Source organism: Penicillium concentricum (genome assembly GCF_028827145.1).
Source record: "Penicillium concentricum strain IBT 3081 chromosome Unknown utg000001l_segment0_segment0, whole genome shotgun sequence".
NCBI classification, from domain to species: domain Eukaryota; kingdom Fungi; phylum Ascomycota; class Eurotiomycetes; order Eurotiales; family Aspergillaceae; genus Penicillium; species Penicillium concentricum.
Window position 1 is genome coordinate 8,598,790 of NW_026622754.1, and position 13,635 is coordinate 8,612,424.

Below are 13,635 nucleotides of genomic sequence, written 5' to 3' on the forward strand. Positions count from 1 at the left end.
ACAACCAACTCAAAAGCAACACCCCCAAAATGTCTACCCCAACACCTCTAGTCTTGGAGCTCGTCACTCTCAAAGACCTCCCCGCCATTACAGAGCTATGGTTCACCGTATTCAGCGATCCCGGCATGCGCAGGCTATTCCCAGACACGCCAGGGACCCGCGAATGGTTCACTGAAGCCAACCGCATGGACATGCTCACGAAGCCATATCAAAAATACATCAAAATCATCGATCCCGACACCAAAGACGCGCAAGGGCAAGCACGGATAGTCGCATACGCAAAATGGGACCTGGCCATGCCCGACGAGCGCGGGGCTAGGTTCCCGCCTTGGCACGGGGACATGCCTGGTCGGGATTGTGATACTTTCTTTGGGGGGTTGGAGAAAGAGCGCAAGCGTGTGATGGGCGATCGGAAGCATTACTGTAAGTCTGATTTTTGAATAGTCGCGACCTGCTGTGTGATTGTACCTTTTGTTGACGCCCTGGATAGACCTTGATATGCTCGGTACGCATCCCGACTACCGCTGTCGCGGGGCCGGCTCTATGCTTGTTCGCTGGGGATGCGAAATTGCGGATCGTGAGGTCGTTGGAGCGTATATCGATGCTAGTAAGGCTGGTGTCCCACTGTACGCGAAACATGGGTTTGTGGATCGCAGTGACCCTGGACCGAGTGAGGTGGTTCCGATGGCTAGAGGATAGATCTGCTATGTCATCGGCCGAGTATACTCTAAGAGGTATGACAACCGATTGACATACTCCAAGGAGTTACAGCTGTTTGAATTACAGACAAAAGGAGTCAAAATGAAACATTGACTTTTTTTCCCCCCAAACGTGGCTCTATATTCCCCTTTCGCGCGGTGAATCCAATGATATGATGCCTCCGTTCATTCAACAGCTTGGTAGTTCTGGATTCGAAAACGAAGTATTCAATCCCAAAAAAAAAAAAACATACTTCGACCCCTCACGATTCTGGGCATACTCCGTACTCCGTAGTCACCGGCCGAAAGCTCTATCACACCCATATCACATCAAAAATAGCTCTTTCGGTAACCATTACGCAAAGATCGCAACTGCCAAGATCACAAAGGACGATTTTTATCTCCTTCCAGAGTGGGTTAAGTTATTTTCCCTCGCCAAGCAACTCGGTTTGTCCCATCCCCGTCCAGCAATAAGCCATGGGCACATGGGTGATATATCTCATGGACATGCCAATATCTAAAATTAACTATGTCGTGTCGCCTCGGAGGATACAAGATCTTGGCTATCAACACAAACGGCTTATCACGGATGATCCCAAGTGAATTGCGGAGTTCTAAAAATGGTAGAGATGTGCGTCGACAGGGATCAGGTGCAGAAGCTGGCCTTGGTAATCTGCACCGCGGTCTAATCCCTGTTGATTTTCCAGGTCCCCAATTTCGAGTGCTGGACTACAATGTACAACATACAAGGTGAGTATAGAGTACTCCGTACCTGGCCATTTAGTGTTATAGGAAATTAATTCAACGTGAGACATGATTTCCTGACGCTAGGGTGGAGATCCCCTACATCAAAGTCCAAACAGACGTTAAGTGGCTTTTTCCCGGATGTAACTCACCAATTACCAAGCATCGTGGCCTCGACCAATGTCGCCTCTGACGCTTAATCAACGCCAAGACATCCCCTGCACTACCCCCTTCACACTACTTTGTTTACTTGGGGTTCATCCGACCATTCCGATTCAAATCCGAAATCGCCAAGATTTTCACCAGTCTGCTTACGCCTTTTACTCTGCTTTCTATCTAGCGGCCGACATGATGACCCCGATACTGATACCCTATGAGCTAATACACCAGTATTCCCATTGAGCTAACGGTCATTTCGGAGCAAAGCATGCATATTGTCTCTGTTCTCCTTGGCTCGTGGAGACGGTCAACAGCTGCCCCACTATGTGCGACAGATGATTCGATCTCACACTGTTGGTCTCGGCCGTTGCGCTGAAATAATCAACCGGTTCCTGGTTGGAGAATGGCCAGCCCATGCCTGATAAATAGTACCTGGATTATGCGTCATCCCATTCTTATGGAGCTTCCTATTGGCTCTCTCCATAAAGTCGCACTAGGCAGTTTTGATTCCCTGTTCGGGTTCGCATTTGAATCGTAGTATAAAGTGAGCCCCGAGTCTTTCACCTTTTGATGTTTGAACCTTGCGCAATTTAACTGAGGTTGATCTTTCTATCACCAGTTATATTATTTAACTGCTGTAATGCACGTGCTTGCCCTCGTTACGAGCCTTGTTGGCATTGCCAATGCTGCCTGTCCTTATATGACTGGTGAGGCTGGCGACAATCCTCACATCGAGCGCCGAGGTGACGGAGATGCTGCTGGCAACACGGAAGAATTTCTCTCCCAATTCTACCTCAAGGACCAAGACGTCTATCTGACCTCTGATGTCGGCGGCCCGATTGAGGATCAAAACAGTCTCAGCGCAGGAGAGCGTGGAGCGACCCTGCTCGAGGATTTCATTTTCCGTCAGAAGATCCAACGCTTCGATCATGAACGAGTATGTTTTCCACATTTTAATTGAAGGTCTAAAGCTCATATACGTTTTCCAAGGTACCGGAACGCGCCGTTCACGCTCGAGGCGCCGGCGCCCACGGAACATTCACCTCCTACGGCGACTGGTCCAACATAACTGCCGCGTCTTTCCTTTCCGCCAAAGGCAAAGAAACCCCCATGTTCACGCGCTTCTCCACCGTTGCTGGTAGTCGCGGAAGCGCCGATACCGCGCGAGACGTCCACGGCTTTGCGACTCGCTTCTATACTGACGAAGGAAACTTTGGTTCGGCAGATCCCTCTTAATAAACAAAGAATACAACTGATTTGGATCTAGATATTGTTGGAAACAACATCCCCGTTTTCTTTATCCAGGATGCCATCCTGTTCCCCGATCTCATTCACGCCGTCAAGCCCCGCGGCGACAACGAGATCCCCCAGGCTGCTACCGCGCACGACTCGGCTTGGGACTTCTTCAGTCAGCAGCCCAGTACACTTCACACCCTTCTTTGGGCAATGGCTGGCCACGGTATTCCTCGGTCGTTCCGACATGTTGATGGATTCGGTGTGCACACTTTCCGTCTGGTTACCGACGATGGAAATACCAAGCTTGTCAAATTCCACTGGAAGGGATTGCAGGGCAAGGCTAGCTTTGTGTGGGAGGAAGCGCAGCAGACCGCTGGTAAAAATGCGGACTTTATGCGTCAGGATCTTTTCGAATCTATTGAAGCTGGACGTTTCCCCGAATGGGAGGTATGTAATAACCGCACCTTCCTCGCAGTTCCTGCTAATTATTCCTTAGCTCGGTGTTCAAATCATGGAGGAGGAAGACCAGCTTCGATTTGGATTCGATCTTTTGGATCCTACCAAAATTGTCCCGGAAGAACTCGTGCCTGTCACGAAGCTGGGCAAGATGCAACTGAACCGAAACCCTTTGAACTACTTCGCTGAAACAGAGCAAGTCATGGTACGTTTCGACCCATCGTTACCAGCGCATAATGTTAATTTCATTTCTTAGTTCCAACCGGGTCATATCGTCCGCGGCGTCGACTTCACCGAAGACCCCCTCCTCCAGGGCCGTCTCTTCTCCTACCTCGACACCCAACTCAACCGCCACGGCGGTCCCAACTTCGAGCAGCTCCCTATCAACCGACCCCGCGTACCAATCCACAACAACAACCGCGACGGAGCAGGTACGTACCTACCACAATCCAATCCCACCCTCAAACCCCCCTTTCTAACAAACCCAGGCCAAATGTTCATCCCCCTAAACCCCAACGCCTACTCCCCCAACACAGAAAACAAAGGCTCCCCAAAACAAGCCAACCAAACCGTCGGCAAGGGCTTCTTTACAGCCCCAGATCGCAAAGCAAGCGGCAAGCTCCAACGCACCGTCAGCTCAACCTTCGAAGACGTCTGGTCTCAGCCACGACTATTCTGGAACTCGCTCGTAGCAGCCGAGAAGCAATTCATCGTCGATGCGATGCGATTCGAGACCTCAAATGTCAAGAGCAGCGTCGTCCGCAATAACGTAATCATCCAACTAAACCGCATCAGCAATGATCTCGCCACGCGCGTCGCAAAGGCTATTGGCGTTGATGCGCCGGAGCCAGACGATTCTTTCTACCACGATAACACGACCGCGCATATCGGTGCCTTCGGACAGAAACTCGCTAAGCTTGATGGGTTGAAGGTTGGACTTCTTGCATCTGTGGATAATCCTGCTTCTATTGCGCAGGGCGCGAAGTTGCAGTCTGCTTTGTCTTCTGCGGGAGTTGATGTCGTTGTCGTTGCGGAGAGAATGGCGGATGATGTTGATCAGACTTATTCTGCTTCTGACGCGGTGCAGTTTGATGCTGTTGTTGTTGCCGATGGGGCGGAGGGTCTGTTTGGATCCAAGTCTTTCACTACCGTGCCTAACAAGGCTTCCGGTGCGTCATCTTTGTATCCCGCTGGTCGGCCTTTGGATATTCTGATTGATGCTTTCCGGTTTGGGAAAACTGTTGGTGCGCTGGGTAAGGGCTCTGCTGCTCTAAAGTCTGGGCTCATTTCTGAGGACCGCGAGGGTGTGTATACTGCTAGCAGCACTGGTGATGCCTTTGCCAAGGATATTAAGGAGGGACTTCGGACCTTCAAGTTCTTGGATCGGTTTGCAATTGATGAGTAGGGGATTTCGATGTTATGACTGTATTTATGGCTATATCAAATTTAAATAGGTGCGATCTTCAACTTATCACAATTTACAATTCGAACTTCACACTTTAGAGCACATTCAATTTGTATAGGAAGAAGTGCTGGTAGAGAATCAGATAGAAATGAAGAATATTTACAACAGAGTCTCTTCGTTGGGTTCTTCGATGAAAACCAGAACTTCAGGGCAAATCAATCAGCCTCTAAAGCTAGAAAATAAATCTACCCACGCCGACGCATAAAGGCATCCCTATCTGATAGGGCTGCTGCAGCACGCAATCTCATCTTCTTATTGGCAGGTTTGGTGTCCGAAGGAACGCGAGTCTTTCCTTGTCCGAGAATAGCCCACTCGGCAACAGTCGCGCCAGTTCCATTCTTGGCCTCCACATCAACAGAATCAAGTGCTTGGTTTCCCACAATAAGCAGAGACGCATAGCGCGCTGCTGGCACGGGAGATGATAAAGTCACATTTGTTGTGTTTCCGGTAGGAATGGCAATAATATCAAGGTTTGTGGTCTCAGGATCGTATGGATTCGATTGAATGATGTTTGTCAGGCTGTGAACAACTTTGTAGTCGGAGGCTGGGGCGAAAAGTGCCATCGCAGGATCTTCCAGTGTCTTATTGTGGAAGATCACTGTGGCATTGACTGGGGGTGCATGCGCCCAATCGAAGTAGAAGCCCGATACCATAGCACCGGCCTCATCTTCCAAGGAGACCGTCACAGAGTTTACTTCGGCGGCCAGTGAGGGCTGCCATTTTGTCGAGGCTGCGCCGTCTACTGCCGAAATAGGAAATTGGCCAGGTTCAAAGGCATCCGAAGAGGAAACAGCCTGGCACTGTACGAGATTGCCTGTCACGGTGTTCTCTGTTCCACTCTGTCGGTTGGGAATGACAACAGAGCCTTTGAGAGGGAGATGATAAATGATGGCATCGACTTCTGGGCCAGAGTGAATGGTGATTGTTTTGTTGGCGAATCGCTGGTCAGCAGTCTCCAGTGGAGCAGTTCCTGTGGCATGGCTGATAGTCGTGTGTGTGTAGTTTGACCACGCCGAGATGGGCCATCCCCGCCAGTAGAAGGTACGATACTTCAGGTATGGAATCTGAGGAGGCAAATTCGGATCCACATGAAGGATATCATCTGCTACTAGTCGCAATCCAAGGTAGCCATAGATGGCAACCTGGTTAGAACCGCCGTGACCGGTCAGGAATGGATACGCTGGGTGCGTGCCTCCATTGATGGTAGCATCATCCACCATCTGCTCCGACAGTTGGAAAAACGGCGCGCGGGTATAAGGCTTATACGAGTACTGCCCATATGTGTATGCTGAGCAGCCAGAAGGCGACATTTCGTTTGCGACGACAGAAAAGATAGCCCAGGTCATGGCAGGGCCATCAGGAGACTGTTTGCCTGCGTACTGTATCTAGTTAGCTTTGGCGTTTTATTTTCTCGGCAGTCAATACTCACATAGTCCAGGTCATTCAGCGAATTTTGACTGGTGTAGTTGGCAGTATAACCCAGGGGATAGGTGACCATAACCACGTCAGCTTGCTTGACCACAGCGCTTCCATTCATGGTAGTGAACTCAAGAGTCACCTCGTTTTCACGAAGCACCAAGACATTGTCGGCCATTTGATCCCAAGTGGCATTTTCTTCGAGTCCAAATTGCTGACGAAAAGCGTTGGCATGTCGGAGAGTCTCGGCCATGAGCGGCATTGTGTAGCCACCTGCATCAACGTGGTTGGCATACTCATCCTACTTTATGTTAGTTTTGGATGCTGAAAGAAATGGGCACCAAACTTACAGGGTCGGTCATGTTGGTCAATGTCCAATAAGACCCGTTTCGAACCAGCAGGTCAGCATAGAGAGTAGCCGCCGAATCGTAGATCGGGAAATGTTCTTCTTTGAATAGCTTTGTATTACCACTTGTGACCCATTGGTTAACCAAGGAAATTCCGATGTCTCCGTTCAGGTGATACTGGTAGTCCCAGCAAGCGCCAGTGGCGGTACAGTTACCAAAACGGCCACTGGTCCAGGGGAAGATTGCAGCTGATGGACTGAAATGTGTTTGGTTCTGAGATCCAGTGAAAGCAGTTTTGATATTCTCTTGTGCTTGGGCGTATTTGGCGACTCGGAAATTGGTGAAGCGCTCGGATGCCTCTGGATGAGAGGCAACAAGACCAGGCTGCATCCATACATCTGAATCCCAGAAGACTTGGCCGCCATAGGAGTCAGAGGTTAAGCCACCAACTGAAATGCTGTCCACATTTACTGGTGCTCCCGCAGCTTCCTTGATTCCATTCTTGCCAACAGTATTCTGCAGCAAGTAGTAAGTGTTGGCCACAGAGATTACTGCAGAATCAATGATGTGGCTATCGGCAGGCAATGTCCCGTTGGGGAACGCGTAGTGGTCAACAGAAGCTTCGGGCATAACATTTTCCCACTCGGCGATGTGGGTTCGAAGAGACTTGGTGTAGCCATTGCTCATCGCGGCGGAGGCAGCCTCCTTGGCCGTTTGTTTTGGATCAGCAAAGGCATCCGTAGAGGCAGCTCCGACATATTTGATGACGCGAACTATCTGACCAGGCTTGAACTTCACATCCACGGCTTGCGCAATAGACGATTTGTTGGAGTGAACATATGGCTTGTCGGAGACAATCTTTCGCGAAGAGAGATCCACATTTGGTGACCCAGTGAGGTTTGCGTATACATAAGCTGTGACATTAGCAATCCCATTCGGTCGTACTGCCGAGAAGATTGCACCATTGTCTTCCCCGGCCTCCACAAAGTCGGTGCGCACTGCACAGGCTCCGTCGATGACATTAACGATGGTCGCATCCGACGCTGTGGTGGGGATAATTTCCATTTCGACCATAGCCTGATTGACGTACAGCTTGTGCGCGAGAAGTCGATAGGTAATCTGGTACGATCCTTTCTTGCCCCGAGGCGTCCATTTGTAAGACCAGACCAAGATGCCTGCTTTGAAGTCGTATGTGGTTCGGAAATTAGAGATGGTCTTATTGTCGACCTTGGCATCCAAATAGGTATCATCGCCAAGATCCAAGATGATTCCCGCCCAGTGAGGCACACCACTAATCACACTGTCATCTCCATACTGGGATAACCAGGGAAAGTTGCTGCCATTTGTGGTAGGCTGCGAGTCAAAGAACCCACTGACCGTTGCAAAGGTCTGGCGTCTGGAGAAAAGTGGCCAGCCGTTGGTGTCATGGGGACTATCAATCTCAAAGAAAGGACCCGCACTGGCAACATTGATACCCAAATATCCGTTCGCCACGGATCCTCGAGATTGAAAGCGGCCCTGTTCCAAGTTGGTTGTGCTCAGAAGCCACTTGTCTTCGTCCCAGGTCACGCCATCAAAGCCGGTCTGATACACATTCTTGCTGAAGCTCGTTGTCGAGTTGGAGCCTGTGTGTTCTCTAAGGCATCTTGCGGTACGACTTTCAGGAGAGCCGCTGACAAGATTCAGAAGTAGCGGTAATACCGCGCATGTGAAGGACTAAGCAGAGTGTTAGACGATTGGGAAGGGCATGCGGGTATAAAGGTACAAAAGTACCAACCTTGAACTGCATGTCGCAGTTACACCACTTGGCCAACCAGATCAGATTCTCGAATAAATCACCTAAAATCAAGTGGAATGAGAAGAAGCGATCGGCAATATACATGGGGAAAGGAGGGAGGAATGCGAGTTTTAAGGAAAGATAGAAATTGAACGGCGCTTTCCTAACTCAGCAACAAATGAGATGATCCAGGCACAATAATTTCAAAATCGCTCAGAGTAGCTATGAACGGCGAAATGTGGGGAAATACAGTCTGTTCTCAGTTGATTATACGCCTTCTAGTCATAAGTGGAGGCCTAGCATCAGCCAAGGGGGAAAATGTCGTACGAGGCTGGCGGCTTACTATGTAAAACGGGTGTGTCCTGCAACCGGACCCCCGGAGAACCGGGAAATGCGGGGGGGCAACCACAAATGTGGCAGTATATATGGAGTAATATTGGCTTGTATTGGTTAGGAGGACCGAAAGCTTGGTCTCCGTCGGCATCCTTCACGGCCAAGACCTGCCCGGGTTGGGACCGGCTCGTCCCAGATCGTCGTCATCGCGTGCAGAGAAGGTTGGGTGCGAGGGGGATTTTGTGGGGAAGTTGGTTCCATTCGTAAATTGTCCGACAAATCCCTTTTGAAATTGTTGAGTTATGGGGTAGGAGTATTAGAATTATTATTCTTTGTTGAACTTTAGAAGGGATGGTTCAAAGGATGGAAGGTTGAAGTCCCAAGGTTGGTGGGAGATATTGATGCCTCAGGTGTCTATTTATCAACACTCGTCTTCTCCATTTTAGGCGATAGCTGGGATATACCTAGGTATTAGGATATGCTTAAGTTATTTGACTTAATTTCATAGGTCATCTCGGATCATGTTTGTACCTGGTCCCTAGTGGATTGACCCTTCTCTGCACATGATCTTCAGTATTTACATTTTGGAACAAAATAGAAGGTTGAGCCTTGTCAAAGAGCCCAGGAATGGGGTCGAGGCGCGAGGCGGAACATCGTTTTGGATGTCACCTCAAATCAGCTGACAGCAATTCTGGCTCGATATTTTCCGCTGTCATTCATTCATTGCTATTCACACGGGCGTGTCCATGGTGCGGACACACGTGTCGTACTAACGCTTGGTCAAACAGGTTTGGACTCAAGGCGGGTCTTATCTGCCACGCCGGCGATTATCATGTTTATACTTCCTCGTCGTTCTCCTCCTCGGAAATTTCGCCAAGGGCACTAGGCGCAGCAGGCGATGACTCCCTCTCCTCTGGAACGGCGTTGCTTGACCTTGAGTGCACAGTGAGCGCTCTCTCACCCACGAATCTATCACCGGGCCAGTCCTTTTTGCACACGGGGCATTTCTCTGCTTGTTGCATGCGGAAGAAGTTGCGTATGCAATGGTCATGGAGCCGACCATTGCATCCATGGTCCTCGCAGCGTTGGCCCTAAAAGTATCTCGGTCAGGTCTGTTTCATACTAACTAGGGATCAAGTATACTTACCACGGTGATAATATCTTTGCAAGCAGCACAAAACTTGATCCGCTCTATAGGTCGGTCATCGATGTCGTTATACGTCAAGACCAACCAGCCCCGCAACTCCATCAGCGCTCGTGGTGTGAGGCTGAGATAGCCCTTCGGGCTCTTCTGCAACCAGCCCTCTTCAATCAAGTGGATAATCATGGTTTCTGCTTGGGTCATACGCAATGACTGTACTGCTGCGGTTTGGATTTGTGTTGAATCGTTGCTCGTAGATTGCCGTTCGCTAGACGGAGCCTTATGGAGTTGGACGGCTTGCATTTGTGAAGCTACCATTCCTTCACATACTCGTGTATTATTTGTGACAAACATGTAGTCAAGCAAGCGCTTGAGAAATGCAATCTCGTCCGGGGAATAAGTGGTCGCGAGTTGTGTCAAAGCGTCACTCGTGGTATTTACAAGCGCATACACTCGCTTTAGTGGTGCTGTTGAGCCATCTGGCTGAGCTGGCTGGAGGACTTGTGGCAGTGAGCTTCTGATTTCGAGGTCGAAAGGTGACACGGCGTTGTTGGCGGCCGAGATAAAGTTGGAGAATTGGTCTTCCCCGACCTCCTCGGGTTCAACTGTTCGCCCCTCTGCTCGATAATTTCAACGTCAGCAACTACCACCAGGCATGACACGGGGACTAAACAGGAGTCAAGTACCACATATTGTTAATATCGCAGCTAGAATGGGTTGCGCATCTTCAAAGGTCATGGATGAGCGTGCCATGAACGCCTGGAGAAAGGCACGATTGCTGTCGTCGTATTCGGACATATTTTCAATGATGACTTCTGGTCTGGGGTTTTCGGAGTTCGCAATATCATTCAGTTCGAGATCCTTTGTGCCAATGAAGCCCTGGCTTTGACGCGATTCCACGCGCTCGCGTGGCTGTAGATGAAAGAAAGATAAGAACGTCCGATAAGGAAGCTTAGTAAATTTGTTTATTCCTGAGGCATCTTATTTCCACCAACCTTGGAAAAAACGAAGAGAAAACCATGTAGGAAACACAGTTACTATTCCTAGTCAGATTGGATAAAGATCCAGGGAAAAGGACATTTGAACTTGGTTAGGATGACCTGAGCAAACAGGTATCAGACATCTCAACAACTAGTTATTTCATGCCTCGGGCACCCACCCTTGAACAGATTCAATTTACCTCAGGCCTCATGGAGGTAGGAACATACAGAGTCGGCTGGTGCAGTTTCTGCTATTTCGGTCCGTAGATTTATATAATCACGCTGTTGGTCCTATGTAAGTGGCAGGAGCTTCCACCATCGGAGTATATGCTCGAACTATGCTATAGTCTATAGATATACCTACATAGTTAAGTCGGACGATACTAGGGCTGGACACTCTTTTTCTAGAGCATAAGGTTGTATCTATGATTAACTACGTGGTAGATGGGATCATGGTCCTAATAGCCTAGACATTATAGCCCTAAATGTGCTGTCGAGGTCATCATGACTAGCATCAGCATGGGAAACGCGCTGGTAGGGATCAAGATGCAGGGCGGCAGTGCCTAGGCGAACCGCAAATCATTTAGCCAGGTGGTAAGCACCTAGAGGCATGCTCAGTCTGACTAGTCAAAAGGTATACATGGTCAGGTGCCGACCTGACCGACTATGTGGGTGATAGCACAAGTTTTGTGTCAAACGGGTATACCGTAGGAACATTCGGAGAGCCCGAAGATGGGACATCACTCTGGTGACTCAATATTACCAAGAGAGGCGACGAGATCATGAGCATGCACTCTTCATACGACGCGTCCGCCGTCAACCTCGGTCTCAAAGCCAAAACATCAAGCAACTTCCACGAGATCTACAGCTGCGGGCACGACCACTGCAAAGCCAATCGAATCCAGTTCCGACTTCTCGACCTCTGCTGGTACAATTGCAGGTGGTAGTGTTGGAGGTGTTGTAGGCGCCGGTGCTATTGGAGCCGGTCACCTTCTTATTTAGAAGAGGAAGTCACGCCAGCAAGTTGGATTGGGTGATTTAAGGGAGGTGCGATACAAATCTGTTCCAAAAGACCAGTCGGATCATCATTGCCGGGGAATGCAACAAGCTGCAGATGTTGAAGCAAGCGACCCGACCCACAAGATTGCAGAGGCTTCGGGAAGCATCCCTCCTCATAATGCGTCACAGGAAATCGGTTCCAATATCTTCGTTGCGGAGATACCATCGCCAGATGATGGAAAGAACCATTGATTGTAATAATGTGGTATACCAAAAAGAGACGTATCGAGTATGTACAATCCATGAGTTTATTATTCGATGCTTACAAGGCAACGTGCTTTATTTGCGTGTGATTTTGTGGAAATATTAGTAATTCGATAGTAATGCCCAGGTGAGGCCCAAGGGAATTGCAATTATCAGACAATGGCTTATGTGAATTTACTAGAAAGCGATTCTTCAATGCTGTGCCTTTGAATCAGCTTCTTTGACCGATATTACTCAGTGGGTGCTGGTCAACGTACCGGATTCGGCTTCAACTAAAATACACAAAGGGAATTACTGAGCAAGATTTGTACATGCAGTCTAGCTGTGAGTTTTATTGTTCGCGCAAGTCTGATATCATAACTGCAAATGCCAATCAACAAAGGTAAAGACCGAGACCCCATGCCCTAGATGCGCCGCTGCGCAAAGGAAAGTGGAATCGAACCACCGACTGATATCGCCGAACGCCAAAGGATCAAATGTAGTGAAACAACAATGAGAAAGAAAGTCAAGGGCGGCGGTACACCACTAGTATCTCCGCCGGGCGGGCTCGGGGCTAGGGCTTCGGCTGGCACTGCGGGGATCTCTGCCACGCTCCTTCAGCCACTTCTTGGTGCTGAGTCGGAGTTCGCGGTCAAGCTCGGGTGAAGGATCTTTGCGGTGAATGAAATTGCAGAAGCCCCCTCGTACACAGCCTTCACCGCTATTGAGACGACAACAGGCTTCTCGGAAATCCGTGACAGGTGATAACTCGCAGTATATGGGTCGCGCTGCGTACCAACGGGAGTTTAACGCATCACATGCCGCCTGCGCATCTTCTTCGTATTTGAATCGACCGTAAACATTGCCAATGAGATCTATTGTCGCGAGACCAGATGTTAGTAGAGAGTCAAATAATACAAAGAGAATACCACTTACGGTCGTTGTTGTTGTCGCAGATGACCAACTCTTCGATCTCGCCGTATTTGCACAGCTCACACCATACGTCCTCGTAGAAGGCGTCGAAGTGGTTCTGCATCTGGCTGGGGTTCATCTTGTTCTTGGGGTCGTAGGCCGGGTTCTGGTACATGTTCGGCATGAGGATGGTTTGCGAGTACGAAGGCTTGACATGCTTGCGAGAGCAGCGATCACCGTGTCGGCATGCGCCAATTTTGTAGTAGAAGGAACAATTGACCTTGTCCTGCTCGGTACCGAAGATGGATGCAAGGTAGTTGGCCATGGCTGCTCGCTGTCAAGCTCTGATTTTGGCTGGCAAGGATTTGAGGAAGGGTGAGATGAGAGGGTCGGTTCGCGGGAGACCACAGGCACAAATGAAAGAAGGGCAAAGTTGCTTTGAAAGCTGGGTGATATCTGATGCCTGAAGTTTCTGGAGAGCTCGAGTGGCGCGAATAACTGATGACTAAACCTGGGGAGCTGCCCGGTCGGATTATCTATTCTCCGAGGTACGGTGGGACCCCTTAAGTATTAGGCGATATTTTGTACCCTCGTGTACAGGGCGGTATATGAAGGTACAAAAATAGGGTCTAATACTTGGGAGGTCCCACTGTACATACCTACATGTATGTATGTAGTAAAGCTATTCTTCACGTTTTTTACCACATATATTGTATATTTCACGGCTAG

General features: G+C 49.4%; 5 protein-coding genes across 5 annotated transcripts; 2 read left to right on the plus strand and 3 right to left on the minus strand.

Annotated features, from left to right (window-relative positions):
- Positions 1 to 29: 29 nt before the first annotated feature.
- N7517_003326 (GNAT family N-acetyltransferase) lies at positions 30 to 699 on the plus strand (the record flags this gene model as incomplete). Its single annotated transcript, XM_056721056.1, has 2 exons — positions 30 to 423; positions 491 to 699. 2 exons carry the CDS (start codon positions 30 to 32, stop codon positions 697 to 699), a joined length of 603 nt encoding a protein of 200 aa, XP_056585191.1.
- Positions 700 to 2,241: 1,542 nt separating this feature from the next.
- On the plus strand, positions 2,242 to 4,698 carry cat1 (catalase catB; the record flags this gene model as incomplete). The annotated part of the gene is made up of 6 exons (XM_056721057.1): positions 2,242 to 2,538; positions 2,592 to 2,817; positions 2,869 to 3,284; positions 3,334 to 3,498; positions 3,550 to 3,724; positions 3,782 to 4,698. The coding sequence occupies 6 exons, from the start codon at positions 2,242 to 2,244 to the stop codon at positions 4,696 to 4,698; spliced, it is 2,196 nt and encodes a 731-aa protein (XP_056585192.1).
- A 245-nt stretch (positions 4,699 to 4,943) lies between these two features.
- On the minus strand, positions 4,944 to 8,403 carry treA (alpha,alpha-trehalase treA; the record flags this gene model as incomplete). Its single annotated transcript, XM_056721058.1, has 4 exons — positions 4,944 to 6,137; positions 6,188 to 6,475; positions 6,525 to 8,237; positions 8,299 to 8,403. 4 exons carry the CDS (start codon positions 8,401 to 8,403, stop codon positions 4,944 to 4,946), a joined length of 3,300 nt encoding a protein of 1,099 aa, XP_056585193.1.
- Positions 8,404 to 9,467: 1,064 nt separating this feature from the next.
- Positions 9,468 to 10,570, minus strand: N7517_003329 (non-structural maintenance of chromosomes element 1 family protein; the record flags this gene model as incomplete). Its single annotated transcript, XM_056721059.1, has 3 exons — positions 9,468 to 9,722; positions 9,779 to 10,389; positions 10,459 to 10,570. 3 exons carry the CDS (start codon positions 10,568 to 10,570, stop codon positions 9,468 to 9,470), a joined length of 978 nt encoding a protein of 325 aa, XP_056585194.1.
- A 1,970-nt stretch (positions 10,571 to 12,540) lies between these two features.
- On the minus strand, positions 12,541 to 13,231 carry N7517_003330 (zinc finger CCCH domain-containing RNA-binding protein; the record flags this gene model as incomplete). Its single annotated transcript, XM_056721060.1, has 2 exons — positions 12,541 to 12,869; positions 12,931 to 13,231. The coding sequence occupies 2 exons, from the start codon at positions 13,229 to 13,231 to the stop codon at positions 12,541 to 12,543; spliced, it is 630 nt and encodes a 209-aa protein (XP_056585195.1).
- Positions 13,232 to 13,635: the final 404 nt, after the last annotated feature.